This window comes from Poecilia formosa, unplaced genomic scaffold, assembly GCF_000485575.1.
Source record: "Poecilia formosa unplaced genomic scaffold, Poecilia_formosa-5.1.2 Scaffold11, whole genome shotgun sequence".
NCBI lineage: Eukaryota > Metazoa > Chordata > Actinopteri > Cyprinodontiformes > Poeciliidae > Poecilia > Poecilia formosa.
Window position 1 is genome coordinate 4170542 of NW_006799950.1, and position 21225 is coordinate 4191766.

Consider the following 21225-nt stretch of genomic DNA (forward strand, 5'->3'; position numbering starts at 1 on the left):
ATTTTGGGTTATTTGCAATTATCCACCCTTTCGTCTGTGTTTTTTTTTTTTTTTTTTGGCTTTTTTAGGGCAAGTTTGGGGGTTTTTGGAAAGAGCAAAGAGTGATTAAAAAAACAACAACAACCAAAAAACAAGCTGTATGGGATTTATTGTCCGCGATGTGGGAACACAGGTTGTTGGCTGTGATGTGATGCAAATCCAAAGGTTCTTGTGAAAAAGTGACAAAAAGGGGTTTAATACGGGCCTTATGTTTGACTGATGCAACTAATGATGCACCATCAAAGACTTCTGCAGTTCGGCAGCGACGTCGCTAAAAAGGAAACAGAGAGAGAAACAAAAAAAAAAGGAGGGAAAAGGATTTCTTTCAAACAAATCATCTCTTCCATTCCAGTGCCATCATTTAACTCCCCTGTCTATTTCTGTGCGTCCTGATGACACCTCTGCTGACAGGAGCGAAATGAACGTTTTTCCCTTGCCATGTAAGGGAGGCTCTAATTAAAGACGAGTTTCATTTCCAATTTGCGGTGGCCCTACCAGATGCCTTTAATTTCTCCCAGATCACGAGCTCTCAATTAGCCTTGAGGTCACCCTATTTTATTGGTGGGGGTGCAGAGAGGGTGGGGGGGCTTTGTAGCCTGTCGGTGGCAGCACTTTTGTTCCTGCATTGTGCTTTTAGTGCTTTTGGATCCCCCCAGTAAGTTGGTTAGAGTCCTTACAAAGGGGTCAGGGCGAGGTCAACTTCAAAAAGGAGTTTCTTGTGGATAGTTTAGAGCAACCTCACCCTTTTGTTACTGCTCGACACAAGAGCGCTCTCTCCGTGGTCAACAGGTGTGGTCTCTTGGGTTCAACATCTCGCAACAATTAGAAAAAGAAGAATTAAAGGAGGGAGCATCTGTAGGACAGTAGGTGACTGAAAATGTTTCTACCCATTGAATGTTTGTAGATTTTCACAAGTTACATCCACAAATTTTAATGCATTTTGTTTTATTGAGATCTATATTAGTAAAGGGGGGTTGGTTACAAATGCATGCCACACTTTGTTAAAAAAGAAATTAAGACCTTGTTTGTTTTTTTCCATTTATTTATTCCACACTTTTGCATATGTGATAGTGTGGGACGGGCATGGGGCAACATTTGTCTTTCTGTTAAGCAATTGGACTTTTTCCTCCTTCTTCCCTCTGGTGTTGACTGGAACGATTGTGGTGGGGATAGTATATGATGCACAGCAGGTGCATGGATGGTGGAGATAACTGGTTCGACTTTGGTCATCACAAGTTGGTGATAACGTTTTACAGAAATGCAGGTGTTTTGTGGAAAACATGCTTTTTACATCAAACTAATCAAACAAATAATCATCACATGTTGCTTAGATGACAAACAATATATGAAGTGATTTTTCAGAGAAGTCAGACCAGCCATTTTAAAATGACTTAACAAATTATATATGAAGCTAAGGTATTGATACACTACAATCATCCAAATAACAGCAATAGCTAAAATATCAAATATATATATTTGCCAAAGTGGATGAATTAAGGGGCAAAGATTTCACACAAATTTAAGCGAACATTGTTGTTTCTACATTATGTTTCTTTCCCTGCTTCCTAAAACTCAGCATGAATTAATAATCTTTTAGTGACCTCAGAGAAGCTGGATTTCATTAGCTGTCCTGTCCTGTACCATCATGGGAGTTTTGTGAATTTGAATCCGCTGACTTATATAATTATATCCTCCTTTAAAGTTGATTTTCAACATCAAAGGGACAATATAGCCTTTGAAGTACCATGGGATTGGATCACTGTCTAACCCACTCTTTAAGATTCTGTCACAATGACATTAGGGAAGTCATGTGAATTAAAAGACTAGAGAACAGCTCTTTGCCTTTGCTCTGTGTCCAATTTCAATCAAAATGTCATGCTGTGCCATTTTCCCCTGAATGTGGAACTGGCGAGTGTGTTACACTCACATCTTTGTGGCTAAAATCCTGTGACTAATATGTAAATTATTTGACAGTTTCACTCCACAGGATTATTAAATCGGGCCCAAAAGTTAAAGAATAAGTTTTAAATCATTGTGTACGCCGGTGCCAAGGTCCAAGGCCACATGAAGGCCCAAAACAGAATTCAGCTCAACTAATGCCCCCTTTATATTACCCAAATGTTTATGCGTTATGCATCTTTTTCCCTTTGTAGTTCAGGCAATTCTGCCATGTGAAAACATAGGGAGCAAAAACAAAATAATTCACTCAAATTAATCATCCACCACTTGGATTCAACTTTCTTGAACATCACATAAGTTTGATTGTACTGAAACCTGAGGAATTTGGAGGCCAAGTCCACGCCCCAAACTTACTACCAGTCCCAATTTGTATGTGTTATCTTGCTGAAAAGGGGATTTTCAATGCTTTTTTGGCATTTATTAGCTTGAGACGCTTGTGAAAAACAAGTCAAAGCTATTCAAAAATGATTTTACAGCATTTACATATTGACCTTGTCCATCTCGACTGAAAACCCTCTTATGAAAATCACATTATTTGGTCCTTGTTGTTCTGATAAGCTGTACCTTTAAACAGCATGGGCTGCTAGGGCTCTTGCCCAGGGCACCATTCATTCAAGAACCGCTACTGTACAATAAAAAATATATCAGAAAAGTTGTAATTAGGCAGGTTATAATGATAAAAGCCTGCAGAAAGGAGACCATTGTAAAAACTAAAATGCGGCAGCGAGTGCTAACCCTTCTGTCACTTTAGGAGGTCACAGTCAACATACTGTTGCTTTTGTTTGCTTTGTGTCCCTGTTGAAACTTTGTGTTGTAACGGAAAGACAGTGAGAATAATAGTACTGGCGCGGTGGATCAAATACTTCTGAAGCTCCAAAGCCTCAGGGAGTTGGCTGAAGATTGCTTTCTTTGATAAGGTCCTGGCAGACAACTTAGTCCTTCCCTGTGTGTAAAAGTTTATTAAACCCTCATAAATGCCTCACTTATGACGCTTGATAGCAGAAATTGGCATGGAAAACAGTTTAATATGTTAATCATGTACTGAGTGTTATTATTTCGCCCCCCGGTGGCTAATTTTTTGCTTTATTTTGCTTCTAATTGTGAAGACAGGATGCAGCATTTTTTTTATGTCTCTTCCGGGACCAGGCCAGCGGTTCTTCACTTTGAAGTCCGCACTTAAACCTTTAGCCCAGTTGGTGTAGAAACAGCCGGGAGGATTTCAACCGCCTGCCATGACTTCTCGAAACACCTACCTGCGGAGACAAAAAGAGCAGTAGAGGAGAACAAACAAGCTGCTTTATTTTATTTGTGACTGAATTAAACTTCTCGAATGCGAGAGATAGGACAGGGAGCGAAGCCAAGACTGCTTGTTTGGGACCGTATTTACTTCACTTTTACGTTTTCTAATCAGAGCGGCAACATGGATGGTGAGTTGTGCAGGGAAGCTGTTCCACAGGCCCCCTCTCTCGGCCGCTTTGATGTGCTGCTCCTCAGCTTTGAAGTTGAGAAATGTGGGCTGTGTTCCTTGTTTGTGGGCGAGAAATACGGTGTGATAGATAAGAGGCTTGTGTGTGTGTCTGTGCGCGTTTGCTAAGGAGCGAGAGGGAGCGCATGAATGTATGAATGTGTGGCTAAGATTAAAAAAACCGAGCATTTGTCGGGCGGTGTTGCTTCTTCTTTTGACTGGGTTTAAAAAAAAAAAAACGTGTGACCCCTCTTCTTCTCCACCCTCTTTCAGATTTTTGACACCCCCAGCGATCTACATAGGCGAAGAGCCTGCCTACTCTGAGGTCAGTTGTTGAATGGGACAGAGTGCGTTAAACTACCAGCGCTTGCTTGACGTGCATGTGGCGCGGCGGAGCCTCGGTATAAGTCCGCCCGTCGCTGATTTCTTCTCTTATTGGGGACTATATAACCACTCGGAGAGTTTTGGACTGATCTAAAAATGGACTAAGAGCTCAACTTTTTTTTTTCTTGACTTTTCATGGGTTTTATTCCGATCGACTCTGCCATGGTATGTAACATTTTCTCTCTTTTTTTTGTTTACATGCTGTTTGGTGCGTTACTTCGCCATCCGTTTCCACTTGTCCTTGCGGCTACGGTCTCTTAGAAGTTCCCAATCCTAGTAGCTTTTGCTTAGCTTTTCCCTCCCTCCTTCTCCTTCTTCATCTTCTTCCTACCAGCTCAGTCGTTGGTAGTTCAGACACGTCTCCGGACTGTAAAAAACATGTTGTAATCACCCGCTCTGATTGATAATAATCACGCACGGTGTAGATACGTCTCCGCTCAAGTTCGTGGCGGTGCATACGGGGAGTCTGTGCGGACAAGTGGAAGTGAGTGGTCGTGTGTGATTGGGAATTAATTGGAGTTGAAGCCTGTGACACGGACTCGTTAGGAGAACACGTGTAAGCCGCTATAGTATGCGATTCTGTGAAGAGAGTTACCGTGTGCGAGATGATTATTCTGCTGAAATGGTTTTGATGTGGCAGATCAATGCACGTAGAGAATGTGGGCTGCAGTTGATCTCTCATTTAGGTAATAAATAGATAAATGAAACCAGGGAGAAAAAAGGGCTTTCATTTTTCCCTTTATCTGTGAACCCTTAGTTCCATTTTCTTTCTTTCTTTCTTTTCTTAATTTCTTTCCTTTTCTTTCTTTTTTTTTGAAAGGGACTGTTTACTTGATGTCTGTCTTTTGAAGTTCAGGCAGGATCTGGCTTTGATTAGATCAATACTTTGTGTTTCAGAGTGAAGAGGAGCTGAGAAGCTCCCCCGCTGCTTTTAGAGAGTGAGTGAGAAGGATTTTTTTTTTTTTTTTTTTTTTTGGAGGTGGGGGGTGGGGGGAGCTTGGAAGCTGGAGCTGAGGCACCACGGCGGCACTCTCACACAGGCAGCCGGAGCCATGAGCAGGGCGCTCACGGAGCACATCAGCGGTAGCTTCCGAGAAGATGCTCCCCGTCCTCCGGTGCCGGGGGAGGAGGGAGAGGCGTCATGCTACAACCCGAGCAGATCTGGCAAAATGAGAGCCCAGAGTAAAGTTAAAGATCTCCCCACCGCCGCTGCTGCCGCCGCCGCCGCCGCTGCTCTTGTCGGCTCCATGCCGCGGAGGAACGAGGATGGACTCGGGGAGCCGGAGGGCAGCGCGTCCCCGGACTCGCCGCTCGTTCGGTGGACCAAGTCTCTGCATTTCCTCCTCGGCGACCTGGACGGCGCTCACCTGTTCAGGACCTTCTTGGAGCGGGAGCGCTGCGTCGACGCGCTGGACTTCTGGTTCGCCTGCAACGGCTTCCGCCAGATGGACTTAAAGGATACCAAAACGCTGCGAGTTGCCAAAGTTATCTTCAAGCGGTACATCGAGAACAACAGCGTGGTGGCGAAGCAGCTGAAACCGGCCACCAAGACCTTCATAAGGGATAGTATCAAGAAGCAGCAGATAGACTCGGCCATGTTCGACCAGGCGCAGACGGAGATCCAGTCCCACATGGAGGAGAACGCGTACCAGATGTTCCTGACCTCTGACATATACCTCGAATACGTGCGCACTGGCTGCGAGAACGCCGCCTACATGAACCACGGCGGGCTGGGCAGCCTCAAGCTGATGTGCGGATATCTTCCTCCTCTCATGGAGGAAGAGGAGTGGAGTTGCAGTGACCTGAAGGCAAAAGCGTTGGGGTCTGTGGTGGGACTGTCTGCGAAGAACCTGAGGGCTACTGCTACTATCCGGACAGCAGCTGAAGTGCTGGAGAAAACCTACAGGTAACCTTTGCATTCCTGCTCACCTTTCACATGTTAGGACTGTCTGATGCGTTCAGTTGTGCAAACTGTATGTAGCCAGGATCACCACTGCTGAGTAAAGAGCCAGTTGTTGAACCAATCAGAATTGTCCTGGTACTGATTTCAGATTTTTTATTATCTCTCCATTTCAATTTTTTACTGTGATTGTAGCACAGACTAGAAAAGTGTCCAGAAGGATCCCGGCTTATGACTCAAAACATATGCAGCCTTTATCAGAATTTTATTCAGCTTAAAAGTACTCAAAGTAGCTGCCGGTTGTTGTGTTTTAAAGACTAGAAATGATGGGAATTATTAGTCCTGATGTGTCTGACCTGCCTTTAACCGATCAGAGCAGCGCAGGAGAAAATTGGCTGATTCTGATCCGTGGACGACAGATTGGTGCATTTTTAGTTATTTCACAAATGATTGAGGGGAGAGAGTTAAAGCCACATGATCAAAGGGTCTCAGAGGAACATGCCTGTATATTTGTGCCCTCCTGCCTTGCAGTTAGTCAAGAGGTTAGAGGGGTGGAGGGGGCGGGGATGGATACAGAACATCAGTGCATCTGAGCCTTCCTTTTAAGTAAATGGTGTCTTGCAGGCAGCCCTCTGCTGGTTTGCTCAAGTTTCCTGTGCTTTGAAACCGCTCCTCCGGTTCAGGAATGAATTCAGACACCAAAACCTCATGACTGTTACAGCTACATCAAGCAGTGCGATGATAGTTTTTTATATTTATATATATAATCTGCCCTCTCTGAGCCTTTATAAATTTTGTTTACTGCCACAGAGTCTACTTAATGTCTGGAAATTCAAACAACTTTTGCAGATATCGCTCTTTTGGTCTGAGATGAAAGCGGAGCTGTGTGGAAAGCATTTGCGTTTTATCTTAAGAAGTCATCCCACACATTGTCCAACAGCTGCAATCTTTTCAGGCCAAGAAGATTTTCCATAACTTGGATTGGATGCATGAGGCTTCATCAAAGGAAATTCAAGAACTTGTTTCTTTCTTATTCGACCAAACAAATCTGTCTTATCTGAAAGGCAGTCGCTGCTTTATACTCTTGTTTGGCTAGAAAACGCCAAGTTTGTAGATCATTTGTACCTTTCGTGTCAAATGGGTTTGTTGCTGGTATAAAGGTATGCTGACGTTTTGAAAAGTCCAGCTTTACCACAGTGTTGGGGAGGCTGAAGTTTTAGCCGACTGAATGGAGCGTAGAGTAGTGCAGTGCTGCCCTTTCCCCACCTGTTGCTGGCTAAAGGAAGCCTTCCTGTTTTTATTGTACTTCAACTTCAGGTGCTTTAAAGTATTTAACAGGCTCTTTGGGATGAAAACGGTCGTAGCTAATTCCTAGTGATGGTGGAAATTTGTTTCCAGTAGGACTTCAAAAAAAAGTTTTAATCTAAATTTGTAGGTATAATCAGATTTTAAACAAGCTACAGCTTTAAAACTGCTGGAATTTTCTCTGTGAACCGTTTCTAAGGTTTAATGAGATGAATGAATGAATTATGCAGCGCTATGTCTCAGCAAACTGTGGCTGCAGACTGCTGGTCAGCTGGTGAACAGCTGCTACATATTTTTTAATATTTCTAGAAAGAATTTAGAAATGTGAAGCTGCTGGGGGGAAAAAGCAGTCACATCATGTTGTACATTTTTGTTTTGAAACTCTAAAACCGTGACGTTATTATACTTTTTTATTTTTTACTCAACGTTATCACACCGTGGGAATCCCTCACTGGCACATACATAGTGCAAAAGTAAAAAAAAAAAAAAAAAAGTAGTGTAATAATGGCGTTTGAGTGTAATAACTCGACTCCAGTTTGTCCCCTGAGAGTTTTTTGCCCTTCATGGGAGCAGATGTGAGATAACAACAGTTGCTCATTTGCTTGGAAGTGGCCATGTGGAGAGCGGGGGAACCAATAAGTGCAGGGTTTGTTGACATGTGGGCATATCCTGCTTTCCTGGTGTGATCTCCCGTGTTCTTGTTTTTCCTCTTTAAAAAGAATAGCGGGAGGGAGAGAGAGAGAGAGAGAGAACATCGTTTTACCCTTTCGTCCCCCTTTCCCACTGCCCCTCACCATCTCTGTGGGTCAACCAATTTCCATCTCAAACATGTGGAACTAATTTTGCCACTGCACAGACTCCTCTCGTCACTTTTCGGAGGGACCTCCAACACTCCCAGACTCCAAAGCGGTGGAACGGCACGACAAAACATCCTCGTCTCAGTTCCGCCGCTCCGACCGCAGATCCCGCTCCGCAATGGATTTATGTGCGTCAGTGTTTTCCCTCCTCTTTCATTTCTGTCCTGCGCTTTTATCTCTTCGGTATGAAAGAGGGGGGAAAAAATCCGTCTGACAGAGACTAAGCATGCTTTGGAAGGAGACAGAAAGACAAGAGGAGGGGAAGAGGGAGAAAACAGGAAGGGTGGGGGGGGAGGGTCATGAAAGAAAGAAAAGAAAGATGGGGAGTTGGGGAGGGGGGTGTGCAGAGAGCCCAGCTGTGCTAAATACCTGACTCTTTGCGTGGACCCTCCAAAGGTCAGATTTGTGCTTGGGGCCTACGGCTTTAGTCATGCTGGGGTTCTCCTCAGCTCTCCCGGCAGAAGGCATTCTCATAAAGAAAGGGGCCCTCCTTCCCCCTTTTTCCCTCTCTCCTTCTCACTCCCTCTCTAAAGCTTAAGTTCCCCCTTCCTCTCCTTCCCTGTCCACCCCTTCACTCCTGGAGCAGGAATGCAACACAGCAGGATAGAGAGCAAAGAGACAGAGAGACTTTAGAAAGGAAGGCAGGGAAGAGGTGGCAAGCGGGGAGGGGGGGCTTGACTGGCTGATAGCAAAGGGAGATGGAGAAGTAAATTCGTCAGGAAGGTGAAAGTGGGAGAGATCAGGAGTCTGGGCCCCAACAAAAGGCTGCAGTCCTTACATGTTAGAGAGGAAGAACACGAAAGTAAACAACAACCTGTAGAATAACGCTGATGCCACATTTCCTCCTGGACACCTCTCACACACGCCGCTCAAATTACAGAAATCTGCAGAGGACATCAGCAAAACAAACTCGGAGCTGTTTGACTTTACACCAACAGGAGCAGGAAAGAGAGCAAACAAACTGTGTCACTTCACCCTTCCTTCTCTGTCTTGAAGTCTGGAGAGCATGACATTTGCTTTGGTTATTTGTCATATGGATAAATACAGAGAAGAAGGAAGTGGAGGGTGAAAACATGTTTGAGTTTCTGTTGTCTAGAGCCCTGGTTTCCAAACTGTTCAGCTTTTGACCCACCTAAGAACAGCGGAAGAGACATCTGATCCGCAATAATAGAACATACAATGTGTGTCAATTAAACAGGACGACAGCGACACCTGAAACACCAGCAGCAGCCAGTGTAGTTGCTCTCGTCTACTTGAAAATAACATTCTTATGATAAATTATCTTTCTTGAAATCAGTTTTGTTCAGTTTAATTTCTAAAGAGGTTTCCTACAAGTGCTATTTTTTTTACTCAAACTTTGGGAAGCAGTGGTCTAGAAAAAAAAAAATCTAAGGAAAATGTGCATTTTACATTGATTTGATTTACCACATTAACTTTTTTTTTTTTTTATAAAAGAAAAGCATGCAAGCAAAGGTCCAAGATTCATTTTAATGGATTTAAATTTACCTTAGGACACCCAATCTGGATTACAATCAAATTTAGGTGTGTTACACTTTTATTTAGAGTTGATTTGACTTAGTCTGTGGGCCAAAAAAAGAACATTTTCACTTAAAATGCAGCCAACATGTGCTCCATCATTTGTGGAACATCCAGAAAATAAAACCAAACTAGATAAATGAGTTTTATTCATATTTCTCAAATGTTATAAAAACAGATAGAGATCAAGCACTTACTGCCTGAAATCAATTTCCTCTTCGTTTTCTTTGAGGTCTGACTTTCTGATCCCAATTTTTTCTGGTTCTGGTCTTTTTTTTTTTGTCTCTCTTGAGCACTAGTGCACAAAAGGAGAAACAAAATGTTTCACCTGTTCTTTGATTTTGATAGTAGTAAATTATATACTAGTTGATGTTTTTACTGACCAAAAACCTGGTTGGACTTTTTGGTTTTATTGTTTTTAATAAGCAACAAAGAAATTCTCAGCCCTCGACTCATCAGTCATCTTTCTGCACCGATCAAGGGAAAGAGAGGTCCGATTTCTTGCCGATTTATTGGTGAATCCGTGAAAATGGTGTGTGGAATTTTGAAGCCGAAAATCTGTTGAGACCATTTAAACCCAAATGTCATTAGGACCCCGCGTTAAAAACGTGTCTTTGGATCTCTCTCAGGTCCCATCGACGAGGAGACCCCGCCAGCCCGTACTTCATCAACTCCGGCTACATTTTCGCCCCTGCCACCAGTGCCAACGACAGCGAGATCTCCAGCGACGCAGCGACAGACGACTCTCTGTCGATGACTGACAGTAGTGTGTAAGTGTTGAGCTTTTGTGCAGGTCCTAAAATGATGAAACTGCAGTGTTTTCGGGGAGGCTCGTTTCCATGCAGCCGATCGCAGCCAAAGCTCTGTTCAATTTATTACTTCCATCGTATCTGAATGAGCCCCGGCCAGAAGTCAGTCAACACCTTTCCAGGAAAACGTCCAGGGGTGTAAAGAAAAATATTTGGCCTTGTAATCCAACAGGTTTAGCTTTTCCTTGGGGCCAGGGGACTGCATTGGCGAAGAATAATGGTGTGTAATGTATTTTAATTATCCTCTGTGATTGACTCCAGGTAATTCTATTACTGTGCAGTTGTTACTATGGCCTCAGGGGAGATAACTCTGGGAAAGTCATTACGTCTGAAGGCCTTTTGAAGTTTATTCTGATGTGTTGCAGGCTGGAACAAGGAAAAAAAAAAGACATCTTGATGTGGGTGGGGGCGTTGCCTCATTTCCTCAATGTTGATATGTATTCATCCCACCCACCCTTCTGCCACCAGACTTTTTTTCCTTTTTTTTTTTTTTCATATTATCTAATCGCTTTTCCCTTTTGAAGACCTGCAGGAGTAAAGTGGGGTGCGGGGGGGCTTGTCCATTCGGGTCTCAAGACAAACTCATTGAAAAAAAATGTTGGCACCAAATGAAAGGCGGCTTTCTCACATGGTGGGTCGGTTTCCTGCCACCGGCCTCCGCAGTGTGCTGAGATCATGTGTCTGCGAGGCTTTCACGGGGGTTACTCGTTTCTAGACCCCGAGGCAAGACGTAAGGAACCCCCGCCCCCTTCTCCTCCCTTTCCCCTCCTGGCCAGTCTGGTTTACCCATGCAGCTTCTCTCCTCCATCTTCCAGAGTTGTAAGCAAGAAGTGGCGAGGCTCCCAAGTGCAAGGGAGTGAGAAAATAAAGTGCACGGAGTATAAAGGGCTTAACCGAATCGCTTTCAGCCTATTGTTAGGTGAGGGGAGCTTAGCAGGATAAGAGGGTGGCTAGCTGCTTTGAAAATGACTTGCACCGCTGAATAGGAGATCCCCATAAAAGTGAGGGCCATGAAACCATTCTCTTGCTGTCCAGTCACATGGTCTGGGATGTTTTGATAAATAGTGAAGTTGGTCAGGGAGGAGTTGGTAAGCTTTGTTTGCTGCTAACTTTGGAGTTCAGGTTGGGTTTCCCATAGCTACTTCCTGTTCCTTCGGGGGTTACGGCTTGTAGTCTCAGGTTGTGCTTTGGGAAGAGTTGAATTTGAGGTAGAAGAATCAACATGTCAGCCTTGTGTCCGTGATCAAATCTCTCTGGTGTTAAATGTGATAAAGTTCCTCAGATGAAACAAATGAGCTAACTGCTGAACAGCGTCACTTGTCAAAGTTGTATTCTTTAGCACATCCTCGCCTCCTTCTCATTCCAGAGGACGGCTTGATTAGCAGTTAAAAGACGGTCAGCACATTTAAATCTTAATTTCCCAGAAAAAGAACAAAAAGAGATGGATTTTAGAAAGAGGAGAAAGGGTGGTGGTAGTGATGGTGGAAGGGTGGGATTTTTTTTTTCTCTCTCTTTTTGCTTATATCTTATTTATGGATTTACTTGGACGCTGGGGAATGCTGCTGCACCAACTTCAAACATTACCTTATCTTACAAACCAGCCTTTTGATGTTGCCGAGATCAGAGGCTCGCTGCGGAGCGCTTGCCAAACGAAGATGGCAGCGGGTGCATATGTGCATGAGTGTGAGATTTCAAAGAGGCAGCAGAAAAAAAGTAGCGATTGGGCTAGGTCAGACACTTCTGAGCGGCCAAAGCGGCCGCAATAATTGGCCGAGAGTAAGTGGCAGCTGACTGGAGGAAGCCGGCAGACAGAACTGGAGGATTAGGTTCCCAGAATAAATTCTTAATTGTCCAGAGAGTTTTAGTGTTGCTTGCAAAACATCTCTATTTCATCTAGCTGTAAAGCAAAAAGAACCTGAGCACCGTTTGGCATGCAGCTTTAGTCTTTTGTAGCTTCGAACTAACCAGATCCTGAAAGCTGCGTTTTTTGTTTTTTTTTCCTCAGTTTGAATAACATAGTGGATAAATCAGAAAGGCTGTCTTTAGCTCATATTTTCTTTTATGTTTTGTTCTGCGTTTCTGTATTTATCTTGACTTTTAAGACCTGCCTGAGCGTTTGGTTGTATTAATGCCTGAGATGCACTGAAAAATCCTCCGTTGAACTGAATTCGTAAATTTTGACGGGGTCCTGTCCGGTGGCCAGTCTGAAACTCGAAAATCTGAATATCTTCAGATCAGTTAATGCACCATACACAAGCGATACCAGGTTATGCTAACTACAACACTCTTTGTTGAGGAAGCCGTTACTGAGTGAAGACTCTGTTGTTATTTTCCGTATCAGTGAGGTATTAAATGAAAGTAAAGACTGAGATTTAAGGAGCTATTTTAAATCAAATCATATTCTCTCCATGTAGAAACGTGCCTGTCATTCATTCAGGCTGTGAGAGAGCAGGCCAAGAGCAACAGATTACTAAATCAGATTACAGTAAGCTGGACAGAAAAGTTGTAGTGAAATGAAACTTGTTTGAGGTGGAGCTTTTGAAAACCTCAGCGAGCAAAGATAAGCGTCTGAATCCTGAAGCGAATATGGAGACTGATGCTAGCTATGCTAACAACACCAACCATGCTAATCAGGTATAAAGGATACCAAAGAGCTGACAATTTAAACCCTGCACTAAATATTCATAGATATGAAATCCTGGGATGATAATGATATAAATATTACTATTATTGCCAGTAGCTGATATTGCTTCTCTGCTTTCAATCTTTCGCTGCATCACTTTCACTGTTGGTGACGAGACAAATGCCACATGGTACCCCATCCCAAAAACGCAAACGGCAACATTATGAAAGTAAACACTGGTTGTTGTTATGTATTATTTTATGGTGCTTTAAATGAGCTTTAAAAAAAAAAAAAAAAAACAAAAAAAAAAAAAACAGCGCAGTTGTTGCAGAGATATTTTGATGCAGTGATCAGCATATTACAAAAATAAATTTGGTTATTATTGGATTTTAGTTACTTTTTTCATGGTTGGTATTTTTTGCTTTTATTGCAGAGATGGAATCCCTCCTTACAAGATGTGCAGCAAGAAGCAGCTGCAGCGAGAGATGCATCGTAATGTTAAGATCAATGGCCAAGTCACGCTACCCCACTTTCCTGTAAGTTCATCTTTGTTGGAATCTACATTCTGAGTTTCAGTTTCTTTTCAGAGTATGACAAATTCAATTCAATTCCTTGTGTATTTCCAAAAACAAAATCCTTAAAATAAATATCTTTGCATACTTCTAATGTCTAAATGTCTCTGTTATATTTCTATCTCAGTTGCTTCTGTGGCTATTATAATAGAAATAGTTGAAATCTTTCTGTCTCCATCACTGCATGTCAACAGTCGTCATGATGTCAGATTACAGACCAGAAATTCCTCAACAACGTGTATTTGGTTAAAAAAAAATGTGTGTGTGTGACCCAGACAGTGTAGGTTGGTTGATTTGAGATATTTTCTGACCTGCTGAACTTGCTGCAAGATGGTTTAAAGAACTGGGTGAAAACAGGTTGGCACAGATTAGGAAGGAGGAAAATAAACACACATTTCTTTTGTTTCCATATCCAAACACAGGTGGAGGAGATGTGTTTGTGCATGCATTTTTTTTTTGTTTTTTCCCAGTTTTCTCTCAGTCTATCCTTCTTTCTCTCTCTCTGTCTCTTTCTTTTCCACTTGCTCTTCTTTAATGTCTCCCTCCTGATTTGGAGATGGCTCTGTCTCCCATGATGCACCAGCCCCAGGCAGCGGGGGCCCCGTGCAGGGCTGGCGCTCCTTTGCCAGCAGCTCCGCTTGCCTTTTTTCTTCTTCCCTTTATCGTGTCTACAAAGAGATGAGAGAAACAACAAAAAAAAAGTCAAAATCAAGAAAGCCAGTGTGCCAAATAACAAAAAAAAAGAAAAAAAGAGTGTGAAATGGAGAAAGAGAAGCCAGCCCATATAGTTAAAGAAAAAGGAGGATAATGTGACTAGAGTACCTCTGAGCTGCCCTGCATGCAGCCTGGAAATAAATTACTACTTTCCTTCAGATCTTCCCAGTATTTGACTCCTCTGTCTTCTTACTCTCTCTCCTCCCTTCTTTGCCACCAATGCCACTCCGCAAACACACACATCTCAATCTTCTTCCTCTCCCTTCATGCTGTTAATTTTGTCGCCCCCCCACCCCTCACACACGCGCACACTCGCTCTCTTCTCCGTGGATATCTGGCTTTTATTCGGAGATTTAAAGCCGCGTGTCCCTCCCACCCCTAGTGTGCGTTTGATGTTTGACAAGGGCCCTTTGAAGTGTGCTGACTTCAGAGGCTGCCTTGCTGATGGTTTGGTCGGGCTACAGAGGGTACAGGCAGGGGGCCTCCCCTCCGAGCGAGACCAACTGCTACCCCGCTACTGCTACCCCCGTCTTTTCCCCTCACCCAGCAGCTTGGCACCGCCAAGGGCACTGGGCATGAGAAGATCTGGGACGGGATGGGCAGCAAGAAAGGTTCAGGTTAGCCCGAGGGCAAGGGCGTGTGTATTAGGTCCCTTTTTTTGGAAAAGTAGCAGGCTCTTTGGAACGAGATAGGATTAGGGCAAGGGCAATGGATTAGTGCACCATATTGCATCCATCCGAAACACCAAGTAGCCACATTTGCACACTTGTTAAGGTGTCCCTTCCCCTCCCTGTGTTGTTTATCCCGCAGAGGACACACCGGCTGCCTAAGGAGATGACCCCAGTCGAGCCCTCAGCTTTTGCTGCCCAACTCATCGCCAAACTGGAGAAGCTGAAGCGTGAGCAGGACACGATGAGCTCTCTGGAGGAGAGGCTGCAGCAGATTCAGGAGGTGAGCATTTACAAATGCAGAGCTTTTCCAGAAGTGTCATCTTTTCACATTTTTTATTTTAGTGATCTTTATGCGACGAAACAGCACAAAATCTACTTTAGAACCACATGTGTTGCTTCCAAATTTCATTTACATAGAGAAATGTTTCCCTATTCTTATTTGAAAAACACAGCCAAGGTCAGTGAGGCTGGTTTGCATAGTTGTTTGCAAATATCCATTTTTCAAGTCTGTTCACAGTTTATCAATTAGATTTAGGTCTGGACTTTGACTGGGCCATTCTAACAGATGCATTTAAGCCACCTTTCTGCCACCTCCGTGTTTTACAGTGGGGATGCTGTGCTCAACGTATTTCTCTACCACACAGTTGTTTTACAAGTTTGTCGAAAAAGTTAAACTTTAGCCTCATCTGACCAGAACACATCCTTCCACAGGCAAACCGTATCCTGTGAAACAGCAAAAATGTGGAACGTTTAAGGAGTGTGAATATTTCTGCCAGGCGCTATGCCTCCTCAAAAATAGTCTTAACAGCTACTTAAAGCATGCCTCCCACTTTGTAAATTCCAACTTGGATCCAATTAATTTCAGGCAGCAGTTCTAAACTTCAGTACAAATGCCTTTACGCCAGCTTTAGCATGACGAAGAACAGGGTACGCGCCGTGGGATTGCAAAGTTTGTCTGGATTTAGCTGCTTCTTCACTTTTCCTTTGTGTTCTCTCCTATTTCATTTGGAAGGAGGAACTTTCAAACTTATGTTTCTAGACACACTTTAAGTGCCTTCAAATAGCACTTAGTTACTCTCCAGTGGCACATTTGCTGAATATGTGTAGTGCCAGTTTCTTTGTGAAGCACAGGCAGATTCTGCATTATAGATGAAGCGCACCCAAAGCCTGTTAGGGAAGATAACAGTGCAGCAAAGGAGAAAACTCACATCAAGTTATTCAGGCATTTGCTCTCTCTGACTTCACAGGACGACTGAGAGAAGTCGATGGGAAGCTGACGGAGAAGTTCCTCAACAATATGTGATTACTGTTTGGTTAATCGCCGTTTCCTTTTGGGGTCGCAGGAGGACGAAAGGGAGGAGAGCAACGACCCGAGCAGCAGCAGCTCCCTTCATCACCCCCTGCTGCCGTCCGCAAGCCAATGTGAGGAAGACCCCCAGGCCATCTTAGACGAGCACCTTTCCCGTGTCCTGAAGACGCCCGGCTGCCAGTCGCCTGGCATCGTCCGGCACTCGCCACGCTCCCGCTCCCCGGATCAGACCGGCTTTCTGGTGTCGTCTGGCCACGCGACTCTTTTTGGTGCTTATCAAGGGTCCACTAAGGTTCTGATGACAGGCAGGCAGTCCACGAAGCACATCCACCACCACTACATCCACCATCACCATGCTGGGCCCAAAACTAAGGAGCAGATTGAGACCGAGGCGGCTCAGCGCGTGCAGTGCCTCTGCCCTCAAGGGGGCACCAATTACTCCGACTTCACACCTGCGTGAGTGCAGCATCCTAGCTATCCCTCCTCTATCTGTCATTGTGTTTTGCTATTTAAAAGCCCTGACGGCTCCCTGCTTAACTCTCCAGTCGCTGCAGCACTTTGTCCAGACGACCAGTGAAGGCCTCCGATGAGGGTGTGTCTTCACCATGCCTTCCCATGGTTTCCACCGACCGCTCTCAGAATGTTTGGCAGTGGATCCTGGAGAGCGAGAGGCAGGGCAAGCACAAGCCCCACAGGCAAGGGCCGCAACGCCACCCGTACGGCCAAAAGGTCTGAGTCACGTCCTGTACTGACCCGCATTGTCCTCAATCAATCCAACAGCACTCAAGGCCTAAAGAAGCCCAGTCCTCTCGATTCCAAGATCCTGCCTGCTAGGACCAACACCTGGGGCGGAGCTGGCACCTGCAACGGGAGTCACCTCCGTGGCCATCATCCCGGCCATCCGTTCATCCAAGATCCCGCTATGCCACCCTTACCCCCTCCCAACACCCTGGCACAGCTTGAGGAGGCTTGTCGCAGACTGGAAGAGGTTTCCAAGCCACCAAAGCAGAGGTAAGAAAATCATATTCCTTTCGAGCTGCAGTATGTAACATTTATAAACACATATGTTTTTTTTACATGCTTCTTAAAATTATCAAAATGAAAACTACGTTGTGACAGTATATGAAAGATAATCTGTGAAACTCGAGCTCCTGTTTTCTCCCAGTGCTCCCAGCACTAACTGCAGAAATACACCACTCAGTCAGAAACAACCAAATAAGCCAGGAGGAGGGTTTTAGCGCTGTCAATCACTCTTGTGTATGTGCTGCTCATATCCTCCCCCTTGCTCTTTGCTGCACGGTAGCTGGTTTACCACCACATAGCCTGCTACAAATGCTAAGGCTAGTTAGCATGGCCACTGATGACGACGGATGAAAAGTTTTCCTGGAACAATAACTTGTTTCTTCACCATTAGCACATTCAGCAGCATGTTTACAAACATGATTGACAGTGCTAAGACCCTCCTCGCGTCTCTGGTTGGTTGTTTCTAACCGGGAGCGGTGCGTTGTGTAAACCGCAACAGCGGCACTGGGAGGAACTGGTGGCGCTTGATTTTTTTTTTTTTTTTTTTTTTTTTTTCTTTGTCACAGATTATCCATCTCATACTATATTATCACGACATGGTGACATTTTTAACAAATATGGGCAAAACATATGTTTTATAATAGTTACATACTGCAGCTTTAACATCTTTTTGGCTGTACCCAAACTGACTGATGGGTTAGGCTCTAATATCGCGTCTCTCTAACAGGCATTCAACAACGTCTAGCAGCCTTCAGAGAGACAGGAGCCATCCGCCTGCTGGAACTGGTGCAGGCTCCTCTCAAACCAACCCAGAAGAGTACGTATTCATATTTGAGATTTGATTTTTGGTGAAGGAACGTGGACGTCTCCGTTTCCTCCCAGGTGTTCTCACGTCCTTCATGTTGTCCTCTCTTGTTTTGCTGTCTTAGTCATTCAGCATTAATCCTGCTTAAGTACAGCACCCATAAGCCTCACCATTTTCCCCAAACACACACACACACACACACACACACACACACACACCACCAGAATCAAAAATAATAACTTTTAAGTATGTATCTAAAAGCTGATCTTATTTTGTATTTTCAGGTCTAAGGAGCTGGTGGTAACATACTTTTTCTGTGGCGAGGAAATTCCTTATCGCAGCATGATGAAGACCCACTGCCTCACCCTGGGTCACTTCAAAGAACAGCTCAGCAAGAAAGGCAACTACTGGTAAATATGCTGCTGCGACACCACCAATCAAACTACAAACGACTTTGGACTGATACGAAATTTGTGTTTGACTTACAGTCTCAAGTTTTCACTTGCTGGTACATATTTACGCTGATTCTGATTTCTCTTAAGAGCTGCCTTTACCAGCATTTACAACATGTTGTATGTCTTCATGCTGGGAGATGTTTTCTTTTTTATATTAGGAAGTAGAGGCTACGCGATGTCAAGAGTGTGAATCACTGTAGAACGAGGTTGAAACAAGCAAATTTATTTGAAGTTGATATTTTCATTTTATTTTCAAATTATAGGAAATTTAAATGGGAACAAGTAGGGACTTATCACAGCACTTGAATTTTCAAAAAGTTGACAGAGCAACTTCACTGCACTCTGTTTAGCCGCCCTGCTATCTGCAGCAAGTCTTGCTCTCTCTCGCTCTCACAGCCTGAAGGAAATGACATGACACATAAATATATGTTCCTTCCAAATATCTTCTTGCACCTCTGAGCGTTTCATTTTTACTTTTTTTTACCCTTGGCCACCTGCTTAATGATTAAATATGTAGCATTAACGTTAACTTAACCGTAGTGTTTTCACCACGGACTAAAAAAAAGAGCCGACGACACTGAAAACCATCCAACAGCTGCTGCTTGGTGCCGATTTTCGGTGCACCTCTAACTCTGAATTATGATTAATGACACCTGTTGAGACAGGACAAGAATCACAGCAGATGGACTTAGAAAACTCCCCATTGAGTTTATATATATATATACACTGCTTTTGTTTGTATGTGTGAAGCACTGGAGCCTGAAAGCTGACAAAGAAACTAAGCCGGGCTCATCCACTGTACTTAGAGCTTTTTCAGAAAGAGGGGGAGAGAAAGAGGGGGTTCTGGAGTGAATTTTTCTCACATCTGGTCCTGATTTACATGCTAAGGCAGCCTTAATAAATATGGCTTTGAAGCTAAGGTTATTTTATTTTGTGTGCAAAGACCATCGCAATGCCTTCAAATTCCTCCGCCAGACGATTGCATCAGACATTGAAATCCAACGCTGCGCTGAGCACCTTGTTCTGGCGAAGGTATCGGGGCCACGGCGATAAAGCCGCCACCGTCGGTGTCGCACGACGAAGCCAAACCCCCATCATCAGGACTTCAGTTGTAAGTACCAACAAGTTCTGAAGATCCGCCGCTGAAGCTACCGAAATACCTGTTTCGGGGGGGTGGGAGGGGGGAGTCTGTGGTATTTCAGCAAGTGAAGCCTCTGCAGTCACATCTGTTTGTTAGGCAAGAGCGGAGGAGAAGGCTCGCAAACAAGCCAGCGCTCCCCCAGCTACCCCATAACTCTTCAGCGAGCCTGTGAGAACAGGGGGTGGGGGGATGAAGCGCCTGGCTTCAATGGCAGCAGAATGTGTGGAGTTGGTTAATTTGGACATGGCAGCGGTTCAACAGAGAACAGTACTCCGCAGCTCTGCCAGACAATATTGGTGCCAGATGTTGTGAGGAGAGAAAAATCCTGCCACATAAAACATGTTCCAGTGGAAAGACTCCTTCTGTCGCTCTGCCTCTGCAGCAAAGTGATGACTTTGAACTATTTGTGAGCATAAAATGTAGTTTTATATATTTATTTAAATGCAGCCATTTAGATTAAGATGGGTAGTGTGGCTGTATTTGTGAGAAGAATAAAACAAGAAAGATAAATAATTGAAAGCGTTTGAGCAATGCCCAGAAGAAGTTAGACAACAGATGGAACTTTTTTTTGTTGTTGTTAGAAATGCAGTTTGATTACAAGCTTTTTTTTTTTTTTTGCTTTTTGTCACATTAATGTTGCTGCCTGTTCTGCAGCTGTGATGAAACAAACCTCCTTCGCATTCATCTGCGATTACAATCAAAAAACGACGACTTATGTGTATATTTATGTACACCCTCCCCGTACATGTGTTGTCTGAATGACTCTAAGCTGAGCTCATAAAACACTCGGCTCCCCCTACTTTGTTTTTTTGTTTTCTTCTTCTTCTTCCGTTTTATATTCCGAATGCAGGCACACATGGACAAAATGAGGCATTTTTCCATTACAAAGCTTATCATTAAATCCCCTCCTGCTGATCTTTTTGCTGGGTTTAAAGTAGAGAGTGGAATCATTAGAAACATCAGGAGACTTCACAGCCACTGGGGCTGAGCTAGCCTGGGGAGCTATCTCCGCTTGTGTGAAGAAGAGGAGCAGCGGGTCGGCGAGGTGACCCGTGACCTCGAGGAATACCGTCTGAGGGCAGAGGTCCTTCGTCCAAACTGTTGCACACATTTGCTGAACCGCTGCTGCACCACATTTTGTGACCTGCTTCCGGCCTCCAGTTTTTGTGCTGCTCATTTTGATTTTGGCGAGTTTTGACTAATTTTTTAATGACTTCTACAAGAATATAAGATCATCATGTTTTTTTTTTTTTTCTAGCCTTCTATCCAAAGAGAAAGTGACTTATAGGGCTGTGATTTTACTTCTGATTTCAGAATTTTTCCATAGTCGAATGCAAAAGTATTGTAACGTTGATTATCTTCACTTCAGACTTTCGAAATGCTGCCAACATTTCAAAATTCAGCGTGTTCTATAACGGAGGTTTAAAGAAAACGGAGCAATTTTGCTGGAGTATGTTCCGCTTTCCTGAAAGTCTAGCTCTCTAAGATATGAATATGATCACGCTTTGCACTTTTACACTGCAAAAACACAAAATCTTACCAAGTATTTTGCCTTGGATTTAATTCAAACATCTTGAATTAGGATGAAATTAACTTAAAAGTAACTTTTCAGCAAGAAACAGGAGGCTATTTTAAGTAAATATTTCATTAATATTAAT

General features: G+C 43.8%; 1 protein-coding gene across 6 annotated transcripts in view; it reads left to right on the plus strand.

Moving 5' to 3' along the window:
* LOC103132988 (axin-2-like) overlaps window positions 1-21225 on the plus strand; it is a 96310-nt gene that overhangs the window by 67799 nt on the left and 7286 nt on the right. For 2 of the 6 annotated variants that reach the window (XM_016667193.1, XM_016667187.1), the window contains exons 7-16: window positions 3737-4012; window positions 4745-5753; window positions 10075-10215; window positions 13311-13413; window positions 14974-15114; window positions 16178-16599; window positions 16689-16838; window positions 16924-17154; window positions 17894-17983; window positions 18256-18381. In XM_016667193.1, coding sequence (XP_016522679.1) covers window positions 4900-5753; window positions 10075-10215; window positions 13311-13413; window positions 14974-15114; window positions 16178-16599; window positions 16689-16838; window positions 16924-17154; window positions 17894-17983; window positions 18256-18381 — 2258 coding nt within the window. In that variant the 5' untranslated portion in view covers window positions 3737-4012; window positions 4745-4899. Of the gene's footprint in view, window positions 1-2779; window positions 3426-3736; window positions 4013-4744; window positions 5754-10074; window positions 10216-13310; window positions 13414-14973; window positions 15115-16177; window positions 16600-16688; window positions 16839-16923; window positions 17155-17893; window positions 17984-18255; window positions 18382-19369; window positions 20983-21225 lie in introns of those variants that run through there. The other 4 variants (XM_016667205.1, XM_007544739.2, XM_016667202.1 and 1 more) reach the window with 4 other exon arrangements.